The sequence below is a fragment of the Cygnus atratus genome, chromosome 3 (assembly GCF_013377495.2).
Source record: "Cygnus atratus isolate AKBS03 ecotype Queensland, Australia chromosome 3, CAtr_DNAZoo_HiC_assembly, whole genome shotgun sequence".
Classification (NCBI taxonomy): Eukaryota; Metazoa; Chordata; class Aves; order Anseriformes; family Anatidae; genus Cygnus; species Cygnus atratus.
The window spans coordinates 116,119,034-116,141,480 of NC_066364.1; the positions used below are offsets into that span (position 1 = coordinate 116,119,034).

At 33.9% G+C, this 22,447-nt stretch overlaps 1 protein-coding gene across 1 annotated transcript in view; it reads left to right on the plus strand.

Annotated features, from left to right (window-relative positions):
* The window catches only part of USP34 (ubiquitin specific peptidase 34), a 135,130-nt gene that overhangs the window by 56,025 nt on the left and 56,658 nt on the right, over positions 1–22,447 (plus strand). Inside the window, exons 13-35 of the mRNA XM_050710062.1 lie at positions 210–245; positions 885–1,015; positions 1,593–2,209; positions 2,787–3,001; positions 4,771–4,886; positions 4,971–5,098; positions 5,997–6,086; positions 6,921–7,016; positions 8,073–8,155; positions 8,495–8,649; positions 9,492–9,605; positions 10,565–10,664; positions 10,801–10,960; positions 11,424–11,550; positions 11,649–11,796; positions 15,230–15,330; positions 16,765–16,974; positions 17,602–17,727; positions 18,550–18,672; positions 18,812–18,895; positions 19,114–19,200; positions 20,011–20,211; positions 21,569–21,651. Of these exons, the coding sequence (XP_050566019.1) occupies positions 210–245; positions 885–1,015; positions 1,593–2,209; positions 2,787–3,001; positions 4,771–4,886; positions 4,971–5,098; positions 5,997–6,086; positions 6,921–7,016; positions 8,073–8,155; positions 8,495–8,649; positions 9,492–9,605; positions 10,565–10,664; positions 10,801–10,960; positions 11,424–11,550; positions 11,649–11,796; positions 15,230–15,330; positions 16,765–16,974; positions 17,602–17,727; positions 18,550–18,672; positions 18,812–18,895; positions 19,114–19,200; positions 20,011–20,211; positions 21,569–21,651 (3,331 nt within the window). The remainder of the gene's footprint in view (positions 1–209; positions 246–884; positions 1,016–1,592; positions 2,210–2,786; positions 3,002–4,770; positions 4,887–4,970; positions 5,099–5,996; positions 6,087–6,920; positions 7,017–8,072; positions 8,156–8,494; positions 8,650–9,491; positions 9,606–10,564; positions 10,665–10,800; positions 10,961–11,423; positions 11,551–11,648; positions 11,797–15,229; positions 15,331–16,764; positions 16,975–17,601; positions 17,728–18,549; positions 18,673–18,811; positions 18,896–19,113; positions 19,201–20,010; positions 20,212–21,568; positions 21,652–22,447) is intronic.

Below are 22,447 nucleotides of genomic sequence, written 5' to 3' on the forward strand. Positions count from 1 at the left end.
TACCCTGTTTATGGTATTACATGCTATTTCTGTTTTGTTTTTGACTTAACTGTGTATTTCCCCATGGTCATTACTAAAGGTGCTGCCAAGCCATTATACTGTAGTTCCCCTTCCTTTTCTTACTGCTGATTTTTATGAATCACGGACAACTATATGCTGGCAAAAAGATTTTTAGTCACCTGTTTTTCCATCCTGCTTTTTTCCTTCAGAAGAAGAAGAGCTCAGAAGAGCAGCCCCTTCACCTTGTAAGTATAGTTTTAGAAGTACACCACAATCTGATATGTTTGGCATTATAATATTTTTATAGAGGAAAAACTAGTACAAGTTTGAAATTATATTTTCATAGAATCACAGAATGGGTTGGGTTGGAAGGGACCTTAAAGATCATCTTATTTCAAACCTCTGCCCCAGAGCTAAATGCAGAACTCAGGTGGGGTCTCACAAGAGCAGAGTGGGAGAATCACCTCCCTCAGCCTGCCGGCCATGCTTCTTTTGATGCAGCCCAGGATATGGTTGACTTTCTGGGCTGCAGGCGAACATTGCTAGCTCATATTGAGCTTATTTATGAGAGTTGAGCTTTTTATGAAAGTCAAATGAAAATTATATTTATTATAGAACCTAGCCAATTGATATATCTGTGTTAGGTACTGGCACAAAGAGACATCAGAACACAAATTTTATTGTACAATGAACAGTATTAAAAGAATTTTTAGTTTTGAAGTATTTGGGTTGTTTGAGTTGCGTCCCTTGTTCAACTGTTCAGTTAGAATGCTGTTGAGCAGATTCATGTAACAAGTCAGATTTATGAGGCAGATGTATGTAATGCTGTTACATTCCAATTAATATATAGCACAAAGTGACTGAGAAATGTCATTCTGAATTAGGGTCACCAGCAGCTAGCCCTCAGAGTAGTGACAACAGTGACACCCATCAGAGTGGAGGCAGTGATATTGAAATGGAAGAACAGCTTATTAACAGAACAAAACATGTACAGCAGCGACTTTCAGATACAGAGGTAAGAGTGTAAATCTTAGTCTGTTAATTTTGTTACTGAGTTGCTTGATATTAGCTATGGAATTTATTTTTTTTCCCCGTAATGGTTTCAAAAGCTGTACAGGTACATAATGTGCATGCTTATCTGCAGCAGGACAGTGGATAGCTAGAATCTTTACTTCTGTACTGCATTGTTCATACAGACTGTATTGTACCTTGCCTATGAGCATGTGCACTGTAAAAAAAAAAAAGGTGGGGGTGGAGGGAATTCCTGTTTTTAATTGTATTTAAGTGAAATTAATCTCATAAGGGATTCTGGGATGTATTGTTTGTGTGTCACAGTGTTCCTCTGTCTGTTTACATGCAAAGAGTATGTCTGTTATCATTAAGGGAATACAAAAATTAAATTCTTAAATCCGTATCTTTCTTGGAGTGTTTTGTTATTGACAACCAAACTGAGAAAATGTGAATGAAAACTTGTATCTCTGACACATTTTCTTATAAACAAAGAATGGCATTTGAGTGATGATGATGTTCATTATGCATTTTCAATGGTGTTTTATTTTTCCTCCAATCTTAAAAAAAAATAAAAAATTCAGGAGTCCATGCAAGGAAGCTCTGATGAGACAGCAAACAGTGGTGAAGATGGCAGTAGTGGTCCTGGTAGTAGCAGTGGCCACAGTGATGGATCCAGTAATGAGGCCAACTCTAGTCATGCAAGCCAGTCTGCTGGAAGTCCTGGCAGTGAAGTGCAATCTGAAGACATTGCCGATATTGAAGCTCTCAAAGAGGAGGAAGATGAAGAGGAAGAAGATAGGAGTCATAATCCCCAAAAAAGCAGTAGGAGCACAGATCTACGGAACAGGAAACTGGAATCACAAACAGGCATTTGTCTGGGAGATTCACAAGGGGCATCAGAGAGGAGTGGTGCAAATAATGGGGCAGGAAAGGACCATGTTTTTAATACTGACTCTGTGACACCAGTGGATAATCGAATTAGAATGCTAGATGCCTGTTCCCATGCTGAGGATGCAGAGCATGACATGGCAGGGGAAATGAGCACTGCTCACATTTCACAAGGGTCTCAAGATTCTTGTATAACTCATACAGGGGACTTTCTGGGGGAAGCTATTGGAAATGAATTATTTAACTGTCGGCAATTCATTGGTCCACAGCATCACCACCACCACCACCACCACCACCATCACCATGATGGGTAGGTAGCTTGACATGTCTCCTCATTCCTCCTGTAACAAAAATAAAACTGGTGGCAAAATACTCGGTTTGATCAGAAATTTGTGTTGATGTTTTGCTATACTTGGGATAATTTTTTCTGACAGATAGTTATCTCAGGTAGTTATACAGTTATCTCTCTGGTTACTGTGATTAAAGTCTTTTTTTTTTTTAATAAAGTTTTTAGATTGAATAAGTATGACAATATTTAACAGTGTTAATGTTGCTTTGTAAAATGCTGTTATTTAGCTTAAAGAAGTCAACACAGTTATGATAGTGAGACCTTCAATTTATCTATAATTGTTTTTCAAATTTATATAAAGGTCTGTTGTTTAGACAAATGCTTCAGCCTGACTTTAGCTTACAGAGGTGTCTGTTTACTTGGATTACATTAGCTATGTGTTGAAATACATGTATAAACTACACATTGAGTAACTTGACTACATCGTAATGTTTCAGTTGTCTTCTAGTAAAGGCTTTAACTCTCATTTATCAAATTAGTCCTCTGTAAAAAAAAAGCTTTCTTTGATATTATCTGTTCTAATGTTCCTCTTTTACAGACATATGGTTGATGACATGTTAAGTGCAGATGATGTCAGTTGCAGTAGTTCTCAAGTCAGTGCAAAATCAGAGAAAAATATGGCAGATTTTGATGGGGAAGAGTCTGGCTGTGAAGAAGAGCTTGTACAGATTAATTCACATGCTGAGCTAACATCCCATCTCCAGCAGCATCTTCCTAACCTTGCCTCTATCTATCATGAACATCTTACTCAAGGTAAGAGTAATAAAAAGAAAGCAGAAAAACATTGTCCGTACTTCTAACTCAGTTTCATGTAATTTTAAAGTATTCTTCAATAGAAGAGTAAATAAATAATAATAAATTGAATAATCAAATTACTTTAACCATACATGTGTGAAGTTGTATATAAAAATGTAGTTCTCCAAAGAAACCACAGTGACTAACTACTGAGATTTTACTGTTTCAAGTTAATTCATTTCCAAGGGATTAATTTTGTATCACATTATATGTAACTGTGTTTATCTTTTTAAAAAAAATAAAAAATAAATACTTGATCTTTTAATACAAATGAAAACAAAGGCACTAAGAAGCCTAAGAAATGTTTTTTTTTTTCAAATCAGTTAATTGAAATTAAGAGAAGAGTGCTACAGAAACGCTAGATATTTTTTTCCCTGAAAACTTATGTGACTTTTCTTCTGGTGGGTGGATCTTACTGTGATTTCATACATTTATCATCTTAAATGAATTAACCGTAATGGAGTGTGCAAAGGATAACTTTTGAAAAATGAGTTAAAATACAACTTGATATCAGAGGGAGCTTGCCTTAAAGGGCATTTTATGCAATTTTATCTTTCACTGCCAAATCTTCTACTTTTCTTCAGGGTATAATTTAATATGCTATTGTAATGCTCTGTAAGAATTGTGGTATCTTTCCATATGCTATTTTGGCAGCTTTGTTTTCTGTTTTATCATTCTTTTAAATATAACAGAGGGTATGGTTAGTGAAGGGTTTGACATTTTTCTTCACTGGTCCAGGAGAACCATGTTTGCTATCTTCCAGCAGACAGTAAAACCACTACTATTTACATCTTTTCCTGAAACACGGTTTAGTGTTTGTTCTTCAGGCATAGTATTTATTGTTATCTGAAACTGAATAATAATTTCAGCCTGACACTGAAAATTTGGAATGATGTATTTAAAAAACTTTGTATTTAAAATATTTTGTAAATCAGCATCATTTTTCCATAGATATTATGCATATATATACATATTATATATAGAGATCCGAATTACTGTTTGAGCATGAGGCAAATTATTTTTGACACACCTAGTTCTGAATGTGCAAATGATTACAGTGTTCTGCACACATTCTAAAATTTTTACTTGACCGTGCTGCAGTATGAAAATAGTATCAAATAGCAGATAAATGAATGGTGCCAGCTGTGACCACATACAAGAAGGAAAACATCTATCCCTGTTCATGAAAACATGACGAGTTTCTAAAATCATGCACTTTAATACTCTATCATATGTAAAAATAGCATTTGTTTTTCCTGGTTTTTGGTTAGATATAGGATATCATGCAGTATGAGAGGAATCTATTGAAATGTGCTTTTTACTTTCCAACCATAGTAATTAAAAAGATAACCTCCCTTCAGTCCACAGTGCTAAGAATTATGTATAACTACATATATATTTATATGAATTAAATCTAATTAAATGAAAAAGCAATTGCACCTGCATCTGCAATTCTTAGGTGGTGTTTTTGTTGCACTTGCAGCTAGCCAAAAACAATGCAAATATTACCTTAACTGTCCCGTCGAATTCTTGCATGGTTATAATGTTTTGTCTTTCTTTTTTAAAGAAATCATATGCAGAAAAAAACTGCAACTGTAATGTTATTGTATGCACTTTAAAATAGCCAAATGTATAAGTAAAGCATGTTCTTCATGCACTGAGGGAATAATACTCAGATTAGATGATTCCTTCTATTTATTTAATAACGGTCTTTATATTTTGTTCAGGACCAGCAGTTCATAAACATCAATATAATAGCAATGCGGTGACGGACATTAATTTGGATAATGTTTGTAAGAAAGGAAGTACCCTTTTGTGGGATCTGGTCCAGGATGAAGATGCAGTAAGTTGAATACAAGAAAAGAATATTTTTTAAAAGAAAATAAATTATATGCTATTCAGTGACCTTTCTTTCTACTTGCTGTAGATTCATCTCTCTGAAGGGTTAATAAATGAAGCAGAGAAGCTGCTTTGTTCTTTAGTATGCTGGTTCACTGACAGACAGATTCGAATGAGATTTATTGAAGGCTGCTTAGAAAATTTAGCAAACAACAGGTAACTTAAATTATCTGGTTTTACATTCATCTTTTTTCAGTATATAAGAAATCCAAGTTGAATATGCCAGTTAATTAATTTTACAGGAAGCCAATTTAAAACAGACAAAAGTTAAAGTATAAAAGTAGTTTTAAAAGTGCTATGGATGTGTCTGATGTTCCATTTTTCTATTCTATCAGCATCCTGAATTTCCCATCTTGTGCATTTGTCTTTTCTCCCTTCTGCCAGGGCTTACTGCCTTCCCACCAGTTGGTAAACTTGGGTTCACATCTTTCTTAAGCAGTTGAGTGCAAAGTCAAGTGCCTTAGCATAAGCATTTTGAGCTGAATATTTAGATTTTACCTTTAAGTGACTGAGAAACAGACAAGTTCTTACCCACCAAGTCTGTTGTGAGATTTAATTTCTATGAAGGAGCAGCTGGAGGATGAAGATGTACCCTGACTTTAGATAACATTTAGTACCAGCCAAAACTGTGAGATTGTACAGTTTGAAAATGGCAATATTGAGTGTATTTTGACAGTTTGAGATTTATTTCTGCTGTCTCATCTGTTTGTAGAAAAAAAATACCCATTTTGTTGAAATTTCAAAAGATAAGTATTATGAACATCAAAAATAAGAATGTATCTTGTGAAATTTAAATACTTTCACTTTAAATAAGTGAAATGTATACTGTTTTATTTTGATACTTGTCTAACAGCTCTTTGTGCGAGGTATGATATGTAAATATTTTGATATATATGTAGTTCAAATTCAGAAAACTGATTAAGCTTTACCCAGATGTATTTCAGTGCTTTCAGTTAGCATATCTGCTCATTGACCAGGAGCTTCCCAAAGTAATTTTAAAACTATTTTCATTTTGTAACGGTCACATTGTAGTGATTCTTTCTTTTTCCTTTAGATCAGTAGTAGTTTCACTTCGTCTTCTTCCAAAGTTATTTGGTACATTTCAACAGTTTGGGAGCAGTTACGACACACATTGGATAACAATGTAAGTAAACCCCCCCACAAACACACTAAACCAACAGAGGTGATGACATTCGGAGGGCTGCTTTGAGGCTTGCTCTTCTAGTGTGATCCAAATTAACAATGACATAAGATTATCATGTCTGTTATCTGGCCTAGTTGTATGAACTTGTCTAATCACTCAGGCCTAGTTTTAATCCTAATAAGCTCTGCTATCATAACTGAGGTGAAGACTTTTTTTTTTTTAACTGTTTCCCCCCAAACCCTGTCAAAGACTTGTCAGACAGTACTAGACATCCAGGAATAGTATATTGTAAAAGGTTGTAGTAACTTATCAGCATGATTCTGTTCTGATTATATATCAAATGCAGCTCGGTAATAAAATGGTTTGTAAGAAAACTTTTCAAATGTGAAAATATGTAGCATAGCATTGCTTACTAGAACAACCAACTTAGCTAGTTGATCTAACTGTAGAGAATTGGACTACTTGAATTTCTAGGAAAGTTTACACTGCTTGTTAGCAGTCCTTCTTGTTCATTTTGACATGGCATTTAAATATGAACCCAGTTCTGATTTTTGGCATGGATTTTTGCTGAATTGGGGCCTTTAGGAACAGTTTTCATGGACTGCAAAGGGAAAGTTCTATCAGTTGTGTGCCTGACCTCGTAATTCTGTTATGGAGCCTTATGGATGAAAATAAAGAAGAGAGTGCTGTACTGAAACTTGAATTTGTGGTAGATAGAAAATGCAACATTCAGTTTATTTTTGTGCATTTTCCTGTAATAGCTGTCTAATTCCTGTGGCTTTTCTGGCATTTTTAAACGAGCCCTAATGCTTTTTGCTTTCTGAATTGAAATAGGTGGGCAGAAAAGGAACTTAACATGATGAAACTTTTCTTTGATAATTTGGTACACTACATCCAGGCAGTCAGGGAAGGACGACACAAACATACGTTGTAAGTGCACAACAGACTTTGACTGTGTGGTATTTTGTGTTTTTAAACATATCTTTTCTGCTTTTCTTCTTCTGGTGCTTCTGATGCATACTTTTTAAGTAAATAATTTCTGTAGTGGCATTACATGCTTAGAGAGAGAAAAATCTATGAATGTAGTCGCATTTTAAATAATTTCCTTTTCCTTAAAAAAAACAAAACACAGCAACTTTTGTACTCTTGTGTCATTTTTGTTAGACATTGTTGAATGCTTCTTTACAGATAAAACAAGGATTTATTGTATGCAAATTAATTTAAAATTGTTATATCATGAAACAATTACTCAAATATTTCTGTTTTAAAATATGTTATCATTGACCTTTACAATCGCTCTTTTGTTTAACACATTCATCCACTTTCCAATATGTATGCTTAAAATTAGGTGTTTTTTTTTAAATAAATGATACAATTTCTAGCTTCTCAATCCCAGAGGACTGGATTGTTCAGGTTTTGACATATTTTTAATTCATTATATACTGTTATATTGGACATTTCTCTAATGAGAAACTACTTCCAAAGCTGTTTGAAAGTGGGGTGAACTGCTTTAAATTCAGGCAAGACAGTACACTGTTCCACTCCTTTAACCATTAAGCTTATAAATGGAAGTGAAGTCAGTAGTTTTATATAGGTTATGAAAATATTTTTGTAAATAAATTAGAAAAAAATAAGTTCGGTTCCTGCAAGGTGCTAATGACAAAATAATGCATTCGAATTGGACAGTATGAAAAACATAAAAAAAAAAAAAAAAAAAAAAAAGAAGAAAAAAACACACAAAAAATCTTAAACTCTTCACCTTACCTACTAATGACTGTTGTCTCATTTCACATTTTGATGTGGTTCTTTAATGTATATAACTGAAGTCTAGGCTATATACTGGACTGGAAGTTCATAGAAAAGTTTATATGAAAAAATTACACTGTTGAGGGGCATATGCATTAATGGAAAAAAAGTTATGACAATAAGAAATTAAATATTGCTAAGTTAAATAAACTTCCTTTTTTATACAAATTTAAATTTTAGATACAGCCACAGTGCAGAAGTTCAGGTTCGTCTTCAATTCCTGACATGCGTGTTTTCAACTCTAGGATCACCAGATCATTTCAGTAAGTATTTTAGGTTAACTTACCAGAGAAGCACCTCACAGTAAAACTTGCATACTTCTTAATAATCAGTGAAGTTTTAAATAAATATGTCATTTTTAAAATACACAATTTTAACGGACATCACTAACAACCAAAAACTCACTGATTGCCAGCTCTGAAAAGGGATAATTCTATGGTTCCTCATTGGCAGATGGTGCATTTTTCTTCTGCTGCTTCTGAAAACTTCTTGTACTGACGAAACCTTTTCTGATTTCTTTGTGTGTATTCTTGGATTTTGTAGAATATTACCATGTATTTGATGATATACTGAAATAGCTAAAAATGCTTCCCTAACTATAGGGTTGAGTTTAGAACAAGTGGACATATTGTGGCACTGCTTAGTAGAAGATTCCGAATGTTATGATGATGCACTACACTGGTTCTTGAATCAAGTACGAAGTAAAGATCAGCATGCTATGGGTATGGAGACTTACAAGCATCTTTTCTTGGAAAAGGTATGTAGATAGTAAACCACAACCTTAGTAATTCTAATGTGTTTCTTTACATATCAGCACAGGTTAAAATATTTAAAATTATTTATATGAAGTATATCTCTTCAGTACTCTGGGAGGACCCCACTTGCCGTGTAAATGATTTTTTTTTCCTGCGTGGAGGGATTAGGGGAAGGGATTGGCACAAATTCTTTTCACAAGAATGTTTACTCCAGTGCTTCTGTGCATATAGCCTGTGTGTTTTATCTGAAGCCATGTAGCACTTCATTTCAATTAAAAAAGCCAACCAAAACTATATTTTCCCAAATGATATACAGTTACCTGCCAAAAAAAAAAAAAAAAAAAAAAAAAAAAGACTTTGCTTTGGGAGTAGCATTTAAATCTCATCCATGTATCCACTGACAATACGAACGTGCCACAGTAGAGCTTTCTACAAGGGGTCCCATTCATTTCAACAGACTATAGTATAGTATAGATTGTATTATTCAGTAAATTAAGCATTCTAGTTCTTTTTCAGTATTACACAGTTTGTCTACTTTTCGTAAATGTATGAATTTGTTGAAGTTTCATATGTGCAAGCACATTCTCTTGCTGTTGTAAATTAGGCAACTAATGTTACAATAGTAATTTTTGTTCCTTCTGTACCATTACAGTCCAAATCAGTGGTAGAGAAAAAGGGATTGTTGAAGCTGATTATAGTAGATTATTTATATTGTGTATAAAATTCAGTAATCTTTTGCAAGAACAAATTTTATTTGTAATTTCTCTCTATTTGAAATTTGAAATTTCTACCTATTCCACCAATGAATTTTATTCTTTTCAATACTAAAACATATTTTATTTAGATGCCACAGCTAAAACCTGAAACTATTAGTATGACTGGCCTAAACCTCTTCCAGCATTTGTGTAATTTGGCTCGACTGGCAACTAGTGCATATGATGGTGGCTCAAACTCAGAGGTAAGCCTACACTGTGTGCTCAAGTTTTTCTTCTTTTTGAGGGAAAGCGAAAATTGAATTACTTACCCGCCACTGTATTTACCTTGAGAACATACTGATTTGAAAATTATTTTCTGGTTTGAAACACTAATGTCACAACTTGTGGTGATAGAGGCAGTATGGATTTCTGCCTTGAAGAGACTCCAGGAACCATCTCTCTCAAAAGTTTCAAACACGGGATGGTAAAATGGAAGTAAGAGGCCTGCGAATCTCGACATTTCCTCATGACTTTGGACGTCTTTTGTCTCTAGAGGCAGAGATAGGAAACCATGAAGAAAGTGATACCTGTTGCCTGTGCATCTTTGTGTAGTTTATCATACTCTTTGCATAAGTGAACTGTGTTAGCTGTTGTGTTTAAAGAATAGACTTGTAACATTTACTTCTGTAAATAATAAGATTCAGACTACATGAAAATCTTTACTTAAAATTAGGCGTATTTCATTCTGACTACAAATTTGTTTTAAAACATACCTTAGTTTACGTATGATGCGCTTTAGAAGTTTTTCTTCTGTAGTTTGTTTTTACCGGGAAACTGTCATAGAAATAAAGTGATAAGTAGGATATTTTCCTGTGAATTGATTTGAGGCAATGATTGATTTAAGATTTCTGTTCTTACAATGAATACCAATAATAGTTGTCATTTTAAGGCTTCATTTAAAATCATTCCTCTTTGTCAAAAATGAAAACTCACTCTCTTGAATTTTAACCGATTGTCCTAACACTTCAAAGTATGAACATATTTCTATCAGTGGTAGGATTTTACAATAATTGGTGTTTGCATTGATGAGAACCTGAGCAGAGGAGATACTTTTAGGATTTGGATCGAGAGGAAAATAAAATCTCTCAGGTCAGAAAGGCTTTACTCCCAGTAAAATAATAAGGCAATGTTCTGTTTGTTTGTTTTCGTTTTGTCATAACAGTTATGTGGCATGGACCAGTTCTGGGGTATTGCTTTAAGAGCACAGTCGGGTGATGTCAGTCGAGCAGCTATCCAGTATATCAACTCTTATTATATCAATGGTAGGAATTTTCATTTTTTTTTTCTATTTAATATGTTCTAAAGAATATCTAACATTATCCGCCTTTTATTCTTAACATTAAAATGCGTAGTCTTAATTTTGTGCTTATATAATTTACTTTAACATTGATATTACAGGTAAAACTGGTCTTGAAAAAGAACAGGAGTTTATTAGCAAGTGTATGGAGAGTCTGATGATAGCTTCTAGTAATCTTGAGCAAGATTCTCACTCAAGTCTGACAATTATTGAAAGAGGACTCTTAATGCTAAAGACGCACCTGGAAGCTTTTAGGAGAAGGTAAATAGCTTCTTCGCTATATTTGGATGCAGAATTTCTTTCCATTTCTCTTATAGTAATCATGAATGAGTTACGAGTTACAAAATTACTAATATAAATAATAGTTTCTTCACTTTTCTTTGTGTAAAGTAAGGACAGCAGTGGATATTTTTGAAAGATAACCTATGAAGTTTAAATAGTTACAAAAGCTGGCCATTGTCCTTGTATAAAGATGTATGGTTATGGTTCACATTTCTGCATCCCTCACAAAAGAAATATTTTTTTCACATTTGTTCAAATCTATTTTTATTTAAAAAAATGAGAATACCAATCTTATATATATAATAATAACCTCTTCTTATTTTGAAAAAAAAAGAGAGAATAAGGGGCCAAGTTTTGCTTTTCCTGTAATTGTTTACTGATAGTTTGTGTTAAATAGATTTTGACAAAAATACTTTGTGAATGTTTTCACCTGCTTCTTAAGGTTTGCATATCATCTGAGACAGTGGCAGATTGAAGGTACTGGTATCAGCAGTCACTTGAAAGCCCTGAGTGACAAACAGTCACTACCATTAAGAATTGTATGTCAGCCAGCAGGACTTCCTGACAAGGTAGTTTTGAAAAGCCTTTTTACAACTACATCCTATGCTGTTAAATTCTAGTAAGTTCAAAGTGCACTTCAAAAAACAAAATATGTATTTAATTTCAGATGACTATAGAAATGTATCCCAGTGATCAGGTGGCAGATCTACGAGCAGAAGTCACCCATTGGTACGAAAATTTGCAGAAGGAGCAGATAAATCAACAAGCACAGCTTCAGGAGTTTGGCCAAAGCAGCCGCAAAGGGGATTTCCCTGGTAAGCTATAGTACTCATGCCTGTATTTTTTGCCCATATGAGTGTTCATCCATTTACAGCTTAGAAGACTATCTGTTTTTCTTCCCCAGATATCCTCAGTAAGCAAACATTATTATATGTTTTATTCTACCTGTAGTTACAGTTAGCATCATCCTCAATTAATAGCATTTCTTCTTAAGTGCTATCGTTTATTTGAAATTGCAGAGAAAATGTAGATCTGCCAAATGTCCTTAGATCTGGCCAAGATCCAACTCCTAATAGGCTTACTTCTCCTGCATTGGTTTTCTTTTCATTGTTGTTTTAATTATGTAGTTTTCTGTAACTTAGAGATCCTTTTACATAGAACCTTATTCTGTATTTTGTTATACGTATACCTTTCTGTCTATGCAGTTGATTCATAATATGAATTAGTAATTTAAAGTCCTAATTTATAGCCTGCACATATGTATTCCAGTCAGGTGTTGTATTTTCCTTGCTCCTGCAACTACTTTTTAATTTATGATCATCCTGTAGCTAAATTGATCATTCATCCTATTTTTATGTTCTTAATTTTTAAAGTCATGTCATTCCTGAGATGGTCATTGCTTGTTTACAGTGTGATGAATAAGCTTCCTGTTGTTGTTCCCTTTCTTTATGTGTTTCTGAGTGAATTTTTTTTTTTTGCTTTATCCTTTAGGTGAAGGATATTTTCTGAATCGTATTGTTGCTATATATTATAGCGTTCTTAGTGGCTATTGCTGTTTGGAATGTTCTTGTTCTCTGAATTATTTTTTCCTCAATATTTTGTTGTTTTCATTCTGACTCCTTATGAGCAAGAGTTAGTGTGCTGGGTATATTATCTGAACAAATTGTGTCCATGAACGCATCTCTTCCCAACAACACTGACCATTAGGAAACGTGTAAATGTTAATCTGACTTTCTTTTTGTAGCTTTACAACTTAAAAAAATGTTTTAATGAGACACGGTGTCAGTATACCAGACTTTGAACACTAGACATCTTAATTACCTTCTTGACGAAGTCTGCTTTCTAGCCACTTCTCAGAAGCTGTTTTAGTAAATAAACTTGTCTTGTTTTCTACCAGGTATGGCCAGAAACCGGATTCTTTTTATTTTTTATTTTACTTGAAAATATAGAGACACAAAATCCAGCAAATTCAGAATTGCAGCCCTACAGGAGCTGCCATTCAGCCATGTTACATGCACACAAAATACACATACATCGATATTAGAATGATTGTGCCGATATCCATAATTTTGTACACCTAACATTTTATGGATGTTGTTTGAATTTGTCTGTGTTCATTACACTAATGATTAATGTACCGTAACTATGGGAAGCTGGAGAACCATACAGATTTTATCTGTTCCTAAACCCAGTGTTCTTTGCTAGGTTTAAAATCTGTATTACTGCCTCTTAAGTACTTCATCTTGCAATTGATATCTGTGTTGGCTAGTTGTTTGGTCACAAAGATCTCTGTGAATTACAGTTCAGTGTATTGACTGTTAGACTTAGAAACCTCAGTCATTCTGCATCACAAGAGACATCTTCTGTAAGGCACATGGTGCACTCTTCTGTCTCAGTGACCTTAACTGTGTTTATTTAAATATACTAGTAGTGGTAAATCTGTGACAAAAACAAACAAACAAAAAAGTTCCTGGTTAGGAACTTGAAATGGCTGTCATTCCATTAACAGAGGTAGAAATCAAAACAGAGTTTATCAAATTTCAGTAAGAATTAAAATCCTTTTGCTCAGGAGTACAAATTTTTCTCTCACCTTTTTCTTCTAGAGCTAAATCTTCCTGTCCTTAATTAATTTTTATTTGTTTTCTCAGGTGTGTTTTTGTCTACCACAAAATTCTGTTGAGGTCCCAAAACCTCTTATAACATCTCTTGTTTATTTGAAATTTACAGTGCTGTGAGAAGTGTGAGATTGCTTGTGTTTCTCACTCAGGTTATTTCCTGTATTCTTTCTTCTGAAATCTGTTACTGGTTTGCTGAAGTGCAGAAGATGGTAGATCTCTGTATTATTTTTATGGATGATGTGTTTGCTCGCCTTTAGCTGTTTGAAATTATTTTGCCTGACTGCACTGATAAGTTTTCAAAGCAGCCTGCTGGGGACAATGAGAACAGTGAGAGAGAAAATTTTATGCCCAACTCCATATAAAACCTTGATGGTTTTATTGTTCACTGATGTGACTTTGAAAGACTACCAAATATCCAGTTTTCACAAGAATGTCTCACAAATATTTTGGGGTGCAGGATTTGAGGATCGTGTTTTTGTCTGAGATTTCCATTTGTCTGGCAGTCAAAGCTGCTGCGTTTACATCTGACTGCAGTGCTGTCGTATGGAAAAGTCAGCACGTGTGTGTGTATCTGCTGTTTCTGGGAAGCATCACCTGAATTTATTGTGTGCACACAGCAGCAGTGACTGCAGCTGCAGATTGCAGGTGATGCGCTTTCAGCAGTTACCAGAGGAAGAATGCTGACTGCATATGCGCTACACTGTGCTTGTTCTTGAGACAGGGAGAGAATAAAGTTTGATGGTTTTTTTTTGGTTTTAACCCATGTCTTTGAGTACTATGTTTCTATAGGCAAATAACATACTGTTTTGAAGCATTTTCAGGCAGCACAACTCTGAGTACTTCCTAGGATCTCTGAAGGAGGATCAAAAAAATAGGCTTTTCTGAAGGACCCTCTTCGAAAACCCAGTGCTGAAGTGTAGTGGCAGGGTAGGGCTGCTCTTCATTAGTCTGCAGGATCAGTGCCTGGCATCAGGAAAAGCTCTGCAGATTTTAATCCACGACAAATATCTTTGTGCACTGTAATCGGTGATTAGAACTATACAAGTAGTCTGAGATTATAAATTCATTGTAAAATGCACAATGAATGTGTATCTGTGGTAATAAGGTTTCTTGCTGGACTATCTGCACCAAATTAAATTCTTGATCTTTTAATTGTTCAGATTTGTTCAGTGTTGAGAATTCTGTGGAGGGTATTCTGAGTTTCTCCTTTCTGTAGTATACAATATCTTCAGTTCCAACTTACATTTGAGTAAGATTAATTATTTTGTCTTTTGCTTTTGCTGTCTTTATCACAGGTGTGTGATACAAAGCAATTTTGTTTATGTTCACAATCATTTTCCTGCATTCTTCTGTGTGCCATAGTATAACTTACTACAAAACATGGAAGTCACGTTTTAATCTGTATTGTAGACACTTCTCTCTGCGAGATTGGGTGAACTCTTACTGAAAATGCTATTTTTAAATACATGCAAGGAACTTTAGTTTAATGTAGTAAGCAGTTTTCATAAGGAAATTGCATTGAGTTTTTGTCTGGTTTTAATTGCTGCTGAAGGATGTACTATTAAAAATGAATCTTAACAACACTTTCATTAGAAAATGAAACTATAATTTAATATTTTTTAAATTGTAGGTGGTCTCATGGGACCTGTGAGAATGATTTCATCTGGGCATGAACTGACAACCGATTATGATGAAAAAACGCTTCACGAATTGGGTTTCAAGGATATGCAGGTATTACCACCATATAGTCACCAACAAAAGTTGCTTGATATGTTGCCTTTTTTTATGCAGCTGCTGTGTGTGGTGATGGTAGAGGGCACATTTTTCTTTGGGAGCATCCTACTGTTTTCTGCACGTGGTTGTTTCTTACTATCCAACATGTGCCTCCTGTAAGCTCAAAGTAATACTACCTGTCCTTTCTGCTGTTGTCAGTCTTTAAAATGGTTAATAATTTTAAAAGCCCGATTCTGGTTATGCTAACTGATCTGAAGACTCAAGGAGTAAAGGGAAAATTTCATTTTTTTTTTCATTCATCAAGGAGAATGAAGGACCAGTGAAAACAGCATTAAGTATCCACATATTGTCTGAACTATTCCACGGTAGCAGTGACTAGCTCTCTTTTTCCATGGGTTAAATCTGAAGCATGTTATAATGCTTATTTGTAATTTTTTATTTTTATTGAAGTTTACTGAAGACTACAGTTTGGAAAAGCCTAGTTTGATTTGTCAAGCCTAGTTTGATGTATGAATGACATCGTGACTGCTTTAGGGAGGTGGGACTGTAACAGATGCCAGCTGATCATCACATACCTTCTTTCTGTCTGAAGGAAAACTAAGCTTATGCCACAGAAGGATTATTGCTGACTGATACACTTACATGTGCCATTGTTGGCTGTTAGCACTTGTAGTAGTTAATCTATTTTAACTGTTGATGTTCCAAATTGGATGATCTATTGGACTACATCTTTGTTTTTTCACTTTGCTAAATAAATCGGGTTGATACAAAAATGAAAACAGACTTTAAAATACTTTTTTAGTGTTAACATAGGTCACTTTACAGAATCAAACTATGTCACAGTCAGATGAATTCTTATCCTTGCAGAACTTGAAGAAACAGTAACATTCCGTTTGAATGGCTGGGCATGGAGGTGGTAACTAGTCAGCATAAACATTTCATCTGAGAATTGCTTTCTACTATGTAGTTATGCCAGCATAACAAATCTCAGCTTTTCCAACTATGCTGATATTTATGCTGTTATACCCTCTCTAGCATACTTCTGGTCCTTTTAGACAATTTATCTTATTTTTCTTCTGGATTAGCTTTTGTGCTATTTTATTAGTTTACTGAGAAGTCAGACTGGTACTAGAGGCTTGCCAGCCTGACTAGCAAAATAAGGGATGGATGGGGGAAACAGCGGTATCTACTATAGCCAAAGCAAGCAGCATATGCAACTATATCATAAATGTCTTAAGTGAAAGCAAAACCAAGCTTTAGTTATGGCAGTTGCTCAAAATGATGCTCAGTAAAAATTTGACAACACAGGTATTGATTTATCTTGATCATTACCATTAAGGTCTTAATTTAGATACTGCTGAAAACATTCTGTGACTTTAGCATTTGCATTTTTAAAGCTGCCTCTCTCTTCCTCATTGTTTCTGTTTCTAGATGGTGTTTGTATCCTTGGGAGCACCAAGGAGAGAACGTAAAGGTGAAGGCGTTCAGCTTCCAGCATCTTGCCTACCTCCTCCTCAAAAGGACAACATTCCAATGCTTTTACTATTGCAAGAACCTCATCTTACCACCCTTTTTGATTTGTTAGAGATGCTTGCCTCTTTTAAACCTCCTTCTGGAGAAGTGGCTATGGAAGATAGTGAGGTAATTTAGAGTAACTTCATTAGAATAATTACATTTAAGTCTTACTTAATTTATTTTCCTATCTAGCTTATTTCTTGTCTTCTGTATGCAGTTGCCAGACATATTTGTTGTATTTATATGTGTATTCAATTTCATGCGTGTTATGGTCATTATCATGATCTTTCAGATTTTCATAACATTGTTATGATATCATTCAGTGTATCCTAAATATTGTAGAAACTCTAAAGAAATAATTTTCACAAAAGAATAATGAGTATTTAATTATGGTGACTAATAATGGGAATTGGTTTGAAGAAAGGTTAGTAAAAGTTTTACTGCAAAAACTGAAGTTATATCTCTTGTATGCCATCATCACCTTGTGTGAAATTAAATAACCATTAGTATATTTTAACTGGTAGATTATTTTTAAGTTTTACTTACACTCAAATATTTCATAATATGTTATAGGCTATAAAGATAATGGAACTTAGTTTCTTCCTGGTTCGAGTGAGACTTCACGGTCTGTTCATGGATTTGCATTAGATAACTTCTCAATTAAGAATAAATAAATTTTTGGACTTTAAATCTTAGCTAGGTTATTTTCACTAAGAAATTCACAGTAAGAATAGTTATTTTATGATTTGTCAGAGTGCAAGATGTGAAGAACTCCATCTCCATGCAGAAAACTTATCCAGACGTGTTTGGGAACTGTTAATGCTTCTACCAACGTGCCCTAATATGTTACAGGCATTCCAAAATATTTCAGATGAGCAGGTACAACAGATTGCTTGTTTTACATTTTTATCTTTATTATACATGGATATTTTAGTGTTTAGTGTTTTAGTTGAATTTTCCCCAAAGAAGAAAAATGTTAAAAAGTATGTTAGTACATTTAGACACAAGTAAACCTAATAAGCAAACTTAATGATTCTTTCAAAATTAAATTAAACAGATGTCATTTTAGTTCACAAAGTTTGTTTTTATGATTTCTTAAAAATAAAAGAACTTAACAAATGAATAGTGAATGCTAGTTATCACAATCTTCTGGTTTGAATCAAAATAGTACTTTCTTCATCTGCTGCCTAGTGTGTATGAAATATTTCAAATGTACTGTTTCACTTTAACATCATGGGTGTTATGATAGCAATCCTTTTTGTGTTTTTTTTTTTTTTTTCTACAAGTTCAAAACATGGCCACTTACCTACTTGTTTTGTTGCCCAACAGAAGGAAAGTTTGCCTGTTTTAAAGTTCTTGAAATAACATATTGTTCTTAGGTATTATGTTTCTTTATAGACACACTGAAATTTTGCTGGAAATTATAATTCATCCAAACAACATTTGGCTTCCTGTACTTTAAAATTGTGTATACCATAGCTTTTAGTAATGTCAGCGGTCTACTCAAATTTCACTGCTGCATTCAAATTATTCAGATTGTTATTCATATATAGAAATACGTTTTAAATAGTCTAATTTCAAATAATAGGTGAAATTAAAAACTAAAGAACTTGTCCATTTACTTTAAAAACCCTCTAATTGCCTTTATTAAGATCAGCATTAAATTACGTTAATTGTTTTCTGTCTTCTTTATTTGCTAAGGGTAATGATGGCTTTAGCTGGAAGGATCTTCTGCGAATAAAAAGTGCCCATAAACTTTTGTATGCCCTGGAAATTATTGAAGCTCTGGGAAAGCCCAACAGAAGGATAAGACGTGAATCTACGGTAATAGGGTTTCTTGCACAAAATATGTTTTTTCTATGAACCAAAGTATATATTGATAACTTGGTTTATAGTATTTTTAATCTTAAACTGTAGGGGTTTTTTTTGTTTGTTTTTGTGACTTATACTTGTTTGTCTTTAGGGAAGTTACAGTGATCTTTACCCAGACTCAGATGATTCAAGTGAAGATCAAATAGAAAATAGTAAAAACACATGGAGCTGCAAGGTCTGATTTTCCTACAGTATTTTGTGATACATATTGTAGTTTATCAAAAAAAGATGTAAAATGAAAACCCATTTGAAACATTATCTAAGGGTTTCTGATCTCAAATTTAAATAGAATATTTTAAAGTTTTTCTGTTTTATCAGGCCTGTAGATCTAACTAAGTTGGTGATATTTCTGCATTTGCTTTTTCTCACATTGTTTCCATAATATACTTACAGTTTGTTGCTGCTGGAGGGCTCCAACAATTACTTGAAATTTTTAATTCTGGAATCTTAGAGCCTAAAGAACAGGAATCATGGACTGTGGTAGGTGATTATTCACCCTTTTACCCCAGAATAACATAGCTGTCCTTTATGAGACATATGTATGTATATGTATAAAATTGGCAACGGTTTCTCAAATGCTAAGAAGACAGCAGGCATACCTTTTATTAAAAGGTTTTGACAGCAGGCATACCTTTTATTAAAAGGTTTTAAACAGATTTTTATGTATTTGTTCTAAAATATATTCAATGTTAGAAACAAATTGTCATTCTTTCTTACTCTGTTTATAAGCAAAAGATTGCATGATGACTTTTATTGTTCTGTCCAGAAAACTTGGACATCACCATGAAAATAATTACAAATTCTGCACCTAAGTGCCTTGTTCAGGTCACTGAACTTAAGCAGATCATTTATGTATATAGGTGTTAGACAGTTATCTTCTCCATGTGTTGCTGTGAAATGGTGCTCTTTTTTTTGTTGTTGTTAATTTTACTCTCACACTGCAAGTTTTGCTGGTGGAGCTGACCATGTGTGGTGTTTGGCCATAGCTGCACAGCTGAGAGGCATGCAAATATTTCCTCTGTGGTATTTCATGCCCACAATAACAGAATGTCTTGAAATGCCCCTGTTAATAGGACTAGATAATAAAAATGTCCTTTTTGTAAGAAGTAATTTGTTTTAATACCTTTCCTCTTTAGTGTCTTTTCTTGTGAGGTTTTGCCAGTTAGAGTTCTAGTTGTTTATCCTTTGGAGCTTACTTAAGCTTTTCTTGTCAAATTCTGTAGTAGACATAGAATTATTTGTAAAATAAATCCCTGCAAAAAGAAAAATTCATTTCCTTCTTATTCACAGTGGCAGCTGGACTGCCTTGCTTGTTTGCTGAAGCTGATATGCCAGTTTGCAGTTGATCCTTCAGATCTGGATTTAGCTTACCACGATGTCTTTGCTTGGTCTGGTGTAGCAGAGAGTCACAGAAAAAGAACATGGCCAGGCAAATCAAGGAAGACTGCAAGTGACCATGTGAAGGGCCTTCATATACCTCGTTTAACAGAGGTAAGAGATAAACAGTGTGTCTGTTTTGTGAACTTAAATGACTCCTTTGTTGTGTGAAGCTTTTATTTTGGTAATAAAATAATATAGTGGCAAAGTTACTAATATTAATCTATATGCTACATACTGTTCTCTAAAATACAGTTTAATTGTATTTGTTTTAAACCTGCCAATTTTAAAAGCTGGAACTGAAAAGTTTTTTGATGATTGGTGAGCATGTGAAATGGGAATTTCAGAATTCCAGTGCTTTATTCCTATTTCTTACATTTTGTTTTCCAAATTATTAACGCTGTTTTTATGGTAACCTTTCGTACTTGCTGTCCTCATCCTCAGCAAATACATTTTTGTGTCCTTTAGTGCACGCTGAGTGTGAAGTAACTTACTATACTAAGGATATCTGAGCAAGTGTATGATAAAACATACCTAAATGCGTAGACCTTCCTCCCAGATTCTTGCCTGCTAATTTCCAAATATAGACCAAGCCTGATATTTAATCAATAGTCAATCAATCAATTTTGTCATCAGATGGCTAGAGATACATTCACTGTAAATTGATTGCTCTTGGGCACAGGACCAGTTGTGATTGCAGGAAAGCGCAGATTTGAACTGTGAGCTGGAACCAAACTTCCCATTTGTCGTTGTTACACAAGGAAAGACCCTAACTGTTCTATAGGGATGAGGTATTTTTGACAAAACAGATTCCTAAATTGCCAAAGCTGATACGATACAGGGAAATTATTGAATGTATTAGCTTTTTTAATTGTCATCAATGAATATTTTTGATTGCAGTGGATTTGCTATCTAAATACTTTAAAAGACTTCTTTCTAAAGTCTTTAAAGACTTTCTATTCAGACTTTTCAGATTTGAAAATTTTGTATAGCCTGTCAGAGACTCTTTTTAAGATTAATAATTTAAGTGAATGTGTAGTCAGTCAAATGTGTTGATCACAAAGATACAAGCAAAATTTACATATCCAACTTCACCCACAACATTGTCTCCTCAAACCTATGATTTTAAAAACAAAGTTAATGTTTGTGGTTTTAAGAAATACACTATTTTTTTACTAAAAGGATTGAGAAAATGATTGATATTTCTATTGAGTTATGTTGCCTAAGAGGAATAGAATGAAATTTTAGCATCTAGGTGTACTCAGTGAAACACAGTATTTTACATTTGCTTTAATAAAAAACAGAATATAACTTTCAACTGTAGAGATGTTATCATTTCTCTTTTGCTGTTCCTCCCTCTACACAGGTGGGTTTTTTTTAGATTCACACAGTGTGTATAATTTAAAAAACAATCAAAAAGCTTGTTGTTATATTAACTGGTCTTTTTTTCTTTTGACTTCAATTTTTAAAGGTGTTTCTTGTACTTGTCCAGGGAACCAGTTTGATTCAGCGACTTATGTCAGTTGCTTATACATATGACAACTTGGCACCTAGGTACAATATCTTTTTATTTTTGTTATAAAGCTTATAAAATGTGCACATTTTCCTTGGCTGTTTTAAATAGAACGAATAGCTTTTTCAGTTGTAGTTCCCATTAACATCCATATCAGAAATTTAAGTATATAGGCATTAGATTTGCTTTTCTTAGTCGCCTCTTTTTGTAGTTAATCCACACTTATGAATCATGGAGAGAACTCTCAGTGGTCATCAGCAATAAAGCAATCACTGGACTAAACAAATTGCCAGGAATAGTAATAGTAATAAATAAATAAAATAGAAACAACAACAACAAAACCTACATGTAAAGTAATTAATCACCATAGAATCCCTTATATAACCAGTTGTTCTCCGAGGTATATGACGTGGAGCAACAAGATGTGTACAAGATGCTGTCAGAAATTCTCGTACCAAAACTATTTCTTTGTTCTCTTTGTAACAATTAGCATTGTCAATTTCAAGGGAATATAAAGGAAAATTTGAAATAAATTCATTTTTAAGCTGCTTATTTATCTGCTGTCTTTGACTTATTTTCCCCATCCTAATGACATTACTTTATTTCTATTGCAATTCCCCTTCTTTTTATAGTTAGTATGCATGTACTGCAGGCAAAATTTTACTTTCAGAAAATGGTTATTAGTGATTTTTGTCCTTTTTGCCTTTTTTCCTGAGAAAAGCAGTTCTGTGTAAGACTGTATAGGGACAGAGTTGGACTGATCCTGGGGAACTCAATTTTTTGACACATTTGGTGTTGTAGAATTACTTGATTCCAAATAAGGTATAATGTGTTTTA